At 36.1% G+C, this 6,446-nt stretch overlaps 1 protein-coding gene across 1 annotated transcript; it reads right to left on the bottom strand.

Annotated features, from left to right (window-relative positions):
* Positions 1-1,886: 1,886 nt before the first annotated feature.
* LOC127810892 (uncharacterized) lies at positions 1,887-2,928 on the bottom strand. The gene is made up of 2 exons (XM_052350480.1): positions 2,599-2,928; positions 1,887-2,464 (listed from the first exon to the last, which is right to left on the bottom strand). The coding sequence occupies exons 1-2, from the start codon at positions 2,862-2,864 to the stop codon at positions 2,050-2,052; spliced, it is 681 nt and encodes a 226-aa protein (XP_052206440.1). The 5' UTR covers positions 2,865-2,928; the 3' UTR covers positions 1,887-2,049.
* Between the last annotated feature and the right edge of the window lie 3,518 nt (positions 2,929-6,446).

The raw sequence follows: 6,446 nt of genomic DNA, 5'->3' as shown, positions 1-6,446 counted from the left end.
AGGATATGAGATAAATGACATGGGCCTACTATGTCATTTTCTTGGCATGGAAATTTATCAACAATGTGATGAATTCTTTATTTGTTAAAAGTATGCTAGAAATATTTTGGCAAAGTTTAGCATGATGGATTGCAAACCTATGTCTACGCCACTTGTTGTGAATGAAAAGTTTTTTAAAGAAGATAGAGAGAAGAAGGTCAATGCTACTTTGTATTGAAGTTTAGTTGGAAATTTATTATATCTCATTGCTACTTGGCCAAATATTATGTTGGTTTAAGTTTATTATCTAAGTTTATGGAAAATCCCAGGCAATTGTTTTGGGCCAGCCAAGAGAGTTTTGAGATAAATTAAAGCCACACTCAATTTTGGGATCAAATTTAGCAAAGGAGTTGATGCATAATTGCTTAGCTATTGTGATAGTGATTGGGGAAGATGTTGTGATGATATGAGGAACACCTTCGCCTATTGTTTTTAACTTGATTTTGAAGTATTTTCTTGGCCATCAAAGAAGCAACAAAGCGTGGCATTGGTCATCAAAGAAGCGATAAAGCGTGGCATAATTATCTGCTGAGGCTAAATATGTGGTAACTAGCTTGATAACTTCACAAGTGATTTGGCTTAGAAGAATTCTTGAAGATATCGAAAAGGAGCAAAAAGAACTGACTTTGATGTTTTGTGACAATAAATCAACATTTGATATTGCCAAGAATCTAGTTTATCATAATAGAACTTGTCACATATTGTTATAAATCACCATTTCATTCGAGATGCAATTGAAGATGGAGATGTAGAGTTGAAATTCTACAATGCTCAAGATCAAGTTGTGAACATTTTCATGAAGGCACTTCCAAGAGACAAGTTTAACTATTTTCGAGAAAAGCTAGGAGTTCAAGAACAACACACAATAAAAGGGAGTATATTGAGTAATGTGCATTCACCTAGTGAACCAAAAAATCATGTTGAGTAGACCAAGTGTCTAGCTTAGTTCAATGTATTCATCAAGTGCAAATCAGCTCCTATATACTCAAATATTACCCCAAGAGAAAGAATAAGCGTGAAACTAGCTATTAAGCCTAATCAAATTAGAGGCATGCTATTTGTACAGAAGATGTGTTATAGAAACACTTACAGGGCAATCAAAATATCTAATTTGTCCCTGCAATAAATGACCCAAATGCCCAATACCATATCTCTCTCCCTCTGTCTCTCTCTTGCTCTCCATCTCACATCGTTGGCCTCAGCAGTAAGGCAGCGGTAGTGACAAGGCGAGGTGAGGCAGTAGCGGCGAGGCAGCTGAGGCGACGGGGCGAAGCGGTAGAGGCGACGGGGCGAGGCGGCGGAGGTTGCAATGGCGAGGCGAGGCGGCGACGAGAGCAGACGGAGGGGAAGAACGGCGACATGTGAGGTTGCAGCAACGAGGGAAGGGGTGAGAGAGAAAGAAGGGGATGAACAAAATATATCACGATATATCATCTCTATAAGCATTCTATAACGATGCTTCTATACAAATAGCATTTTCCATCAAATTATTGGAATGGCCAGTTAGACCTACTTATTTATCATGCGGATGTCTTTTACAGCCCAAACTTAACCCTTACTCAGTATAAGAAAAGAAAGAAAGAAACATATACATGTATCTTGGGTGAAAAATGTGAAATCTTTCACCTTAAGGATGAAACTCCAATATACATGTATCTTGGGAGGGGTTAATCACGGAACACGACGGTCCCCAAGGTAAAAGGCATAGTGCATAGTGCCCACAAAGAGCCACCCCCACAAGAGGATGAAACTCCAATACTACGACTGCCATGACTCGAACCTGCATCTTTGGGTGTAATTTTCTACCCTGTGAACCATCCATGCTATACTCGTGGGGGCTATACATGTATCTTGATTCTTAACTATATATATATATATATATATGTTGTATATCTCCATACAATATCCTTCTCAAGAGGAACTATATATATTAATCTAAACATTGCTCTTGAGCATACCAACCTTATTTGCTCTCGTACTAGCTGGCAACATGATCAAAACAAAAACAGCTTATAAATGGAACGTAAACCAAATCTCATTGAGTCGATTCTTGAACTCGAAGGGAGAGTTGTACTGCGCAACAGTGTAGTGGGTGGAGACCTCAGAGCCATGGCTTTTCTCGATGGCGTCCGACCAGACGGTGCCGGAAAGGCTGGCGTACAAGGCGGCGGCTTCCTCTCCCACGTCGGAGTCCATCACGTGCCCGCCAAACTGCCTCACTGCTACGTACACCGGTCCCCACCTCTGCACGTGGAGGCCTTTCGCCGGCGGCGGGTCGGCCTGGTTCACCTTCGGCACGTAGAAGCTCACAACGAAGGTTGATTCGCACAAGGGCCCGTCGCTGGGCGACACCTCGGTGATCACCGGAGCGGTCATCTCTATCTCCTCCTTGTAGCTGTTCTTCCCTTGAATGTAATCGAACAGCCTGCCGGAAAGTCAACCGGAAGATGAAGTAATTAAGTTAATTTTCAAACTCAAAACTAAATTATATCTAACATTAACAGATAACTCAGTATTTGTATGCATTTGATGGGATTTAAGATAAAAGAGAGGTCTTACTGGAGGAAGCCGTTTCTGGTGGCCCCAACCAAGGAGATGTCTTGCAGCGGCGCCGTCGACATCCAAACGGTCGAGTTATAGCGCCGGATTTCGTAGCCCTCGCCGACGTGAATCACGTCGTAGCTCGGGCACTCTATACGCTTGCACGTCGCCGGAAACAGGTCCACGCCGCCTAGCCTTGTTTCGGGCCAGGGGCCCGAGTTTGGGTTGGAGAGGAGGCTCAAGAGGAAGGAGACGTTGAAGAGGTTGAGCAGAGCCGCTGCCATGGCGATTGAATTTGGTGGTAAGTGGAAACTCCAGCTGAGAAACTGGAGCTTATTATCACGGCTTTAAGCGTCTAACGGCCACACATTCGTGGGTCTTGTAGATTCTGTTCAATGGCTGGCAAGATTACACGTGGAGCTAATGTTATCGCAACCTTTGAGGCACGGTGGCAATGCCAACGCAACGGTTCTAGCATCTTCGAACTCTTTGGTTGGGCTTTAAAGAAGAAAGGGCCAAAGTATACGTATGATTAATTGCAGGAGATATTTATCTCCAAATCAAACAGTAATGGGCTTCAAGACAGGACAGAATTTAACAATTAATGCTTCGGTCCTTTATATGATGTCCAGAGTTATCTGAATACAGCTTACAAACCAACTCAATAGATTTCAATTCGTTAACTCGCTACATTCTTCAATAGAAATTTGTGAATTGTCTCTCTCATAAACTCGAGAGTTTACTCGATTATAAATTTGTGAGTTTACTCAAATAGAGGCTCACAGGCTATTTTGATTATAAACTCATGAATAAATTTATTTATAAATATATTAATAAAATTATTTATAAATTTATAAATATATTTTTTAATATAAAATTATCAAATTTTACATTATTATAATAATATCATTAGTAAAATATGTTGATAAAAAGATTTTTTGTAACTTAAAAATTAATTAACTAATGTATAAATTTAATAGAATAATGATCATTTTAATCGAGTAAGAAAATGTTTAGTTGAGTAACAATTAACAAATATTGTATTCGCCTGTTTTCTCTTTTAATAAGTAATATCTAAATATTTAAGAGATTAATCGATTATATACTTGTCTTACTCGAATATATGATAGAATAATATTAATTAAATAATCAAATAATTAATCAACTAAGTGGTACATTAGTTGAGTAACTACAACATTTAACCAAGTAATAAATCTAGATTAAAATGGCAATTCTATACTTATATTATTAACCGATTAAGAATAAATATTAATCAAGTAAAATTATCATTTACTCGAGTATTGTTATATGTATTTCCCGCATCACCCCGCATGGGCCAGACTCGGTCCGATAGACCGGCCCAATCACCCAAGGCCAAGAAGGCCCGGACGACCTCGTCAAGGAAAGTCCAGCCTCCACCAAAGATCCAGAACTCGTAAAGTAAGCATATGGCGAGCTCCCGGTAATCCCCCAACGAGCTCCCAGCAATCGACTAACGAGCTCTTGAAATATCCTCCAGATCGCTGGCCCATCCAGGTCGCTGGCCTAAAACCTCCAGCTCGCATGAGTGGCAAAGCTGCTGAGAAGTCAGAGGTAGGGTCCGATCACTTTATCTGTAACAGCCCATGCCCCTCGTAATGAGAATCCCACTGAAGGCGATAAGAATTGTTTGTCCCCCATTACACAATCACTGTATTTTTATATATTATCTAAATTGTAAAAGCCCCTCAATATAAATGGGAATCAAAGAGACCATGAGGGGCAAGGACGAAAAAGAATAATCAGATACCGCCACTCTAAGAGAATAATCAGACGGCGGCCGTGGATTAGGTATCGTTCTGGCCGAACCACGTAAAAGATTCTGGTGTACACGCTTGGAACTTTGGGGGGGAGTTCTTCCTTCCTTCTCGGTATTTTTGGATTGACTCACCGCGACCCAAAACGAATCACGGTCGGCCGAAATCAAACGTCGACAAGTATTAAAAATACTTACTTGAATAACTACATATATCACTCTTAAGCAATATTTAGTTTACTCAATTAAATTTTAAAAAAAATAATTTTTACAAATATCATTAAATGCACATTTTAAATATTTTATCTACAAACAAAATTTATAAACTAGCATGACACTGTAAAATGTATAATAATTTTAATATAAAAAAGGGGTATTTTGTGATGATTTTTTTGCAATAGTTTTTAAAACCGCCATAAAACATAGTATTTTGAGGACAAAATATGTTTTTTGCAGTGATTTCTTTAACATTTTGTGACGGTTTTAAAAAACTATTGCAAAATTTAAAAATTTAAAATTAAATTTTGTTGTGATTTTTTAAAAATTGCAGTAAAATTTAGAAAATAATTTAATAAATAAAAAATTAAATTAAATTAACATCTGGAATGGTTAAGAACTATTGTAAAATTTATTAATTTAATAATTAAAAAAATTGACAATTTTGAAGAACTGTGGCAAAATTTTAGAAAATAATCTAATATTTATATTAAAAATATAAAAAATTTTGATAATTTATAAAAATAAAAAATATATCAACTCTTCTTTTTATTTTTAATCAATTAATTTATTTTTAATTTATTCGATTATTCTTTTTATTTTATTATAAAAAAATTAATTTAATTTTTTAAACAATTATCCACACATATTAATAAATATTATGCATATATGAGTAATTGTTTATAAATTTGCACATACATAATTAAAAATGTTATATATGTTTGGTATCCACATATCTATGATTTTATACTTAAATTATTAAATTATATTATTTTAATTTTTATAATTTAAAATAAAATATTTACTTTTATTTTATTTACAAATACAAATGCAAATAATAAACCATCAAATTTTCTTTCTTCTCAAACATGAAAGGGAAAATGTGTGCATATGAATTTTTTTTAATTTTATTTCAGTATTTTTATACAGAATTTTTGATATGTAATAAAAAATATTAATAAAATAATATACTGTTTTTATAATTTTAAATATGTTATAATTTTTTATAAAACAAAGTTATATGACACAACACTTAAAAAAATTAATAAAATTTAATTAATTATTAATTATTTTAAAAATAATTTAAAAAAATATTTTCTAATTATTCTCAAATCCCAAATTCTCTCCCCAAATTCCCATTTCCCTCTTCCCCTGCAGCTAAACCCTAACTCTCCTCCTCTCCCATTTCCCAGTTGCTTCAGCGCCCAACGACCCACCACTTTGCTCTTTCCTTCTCCCTCTATCGCTCACGCTAGCCCTCCCCTCGCTTGCCATCACTCGCACTCACCCTCATCCTCACCCCCGCCCCCTTATTTGCCCTTGCCCTCACTGACTCGCTCTAGCCTCTCGTTCGTTGCCTTTCCCTCGCTCCGTCGGTCGGTGCTCTCACAGGTCGTCACTCCATCGCTTCATTGGGTACCAAACCAATTTATTTGGTTTTGCCATCATATGTGGCTAGATAGATATGCGCTAGACTTGTGTAACCAACGGTAGCTTCTTGTGATCTTAGCTTAACACTGTGATAAAGGATTTATCTGTAATTATGTGTTTGTTTATGGTGGGTTATTGGGGGAGTTCAACTTACTTGTTTAATGTGGGTTATTGGGGAGTTCAACTTACTTGTTTAATGTTTAGGGAAATTCTATTTGTAACCATAATTTTTACTCTTCGTAATTAGTGTGTAAAATAAAATTTTAATTTTTGCTATTTACAGCCAGAGTGATTTCTTTTTACAGCCATCCATATTTTAAATATACCCTTTAAACACCAATCCCTCAAAAGATATCTCCATGCACAGTAAATCCACTCTATTATTCAAATAGAAACAATTATAGCTAAATAGATATAAGACATT

This window comes from Diospyros lotus, chromosome 10, assembly GCF_014633365.1.
Source record: "Diospyros lotus cultivar Yz01 chromosome 10, ASM1463336v1, whole genome shotgun sequence".
NCBI classification, from domain to species: domain Eukaryota; kingdom Viridiplantae; phylum Streptophyta; class Magnoliopsida; order Ericales; family Ebenaceae; genus Diospyros; species Diospyros lotus.
This window is presented reverse-complemented; position numbering and strand designations above follow the sequence as displayed.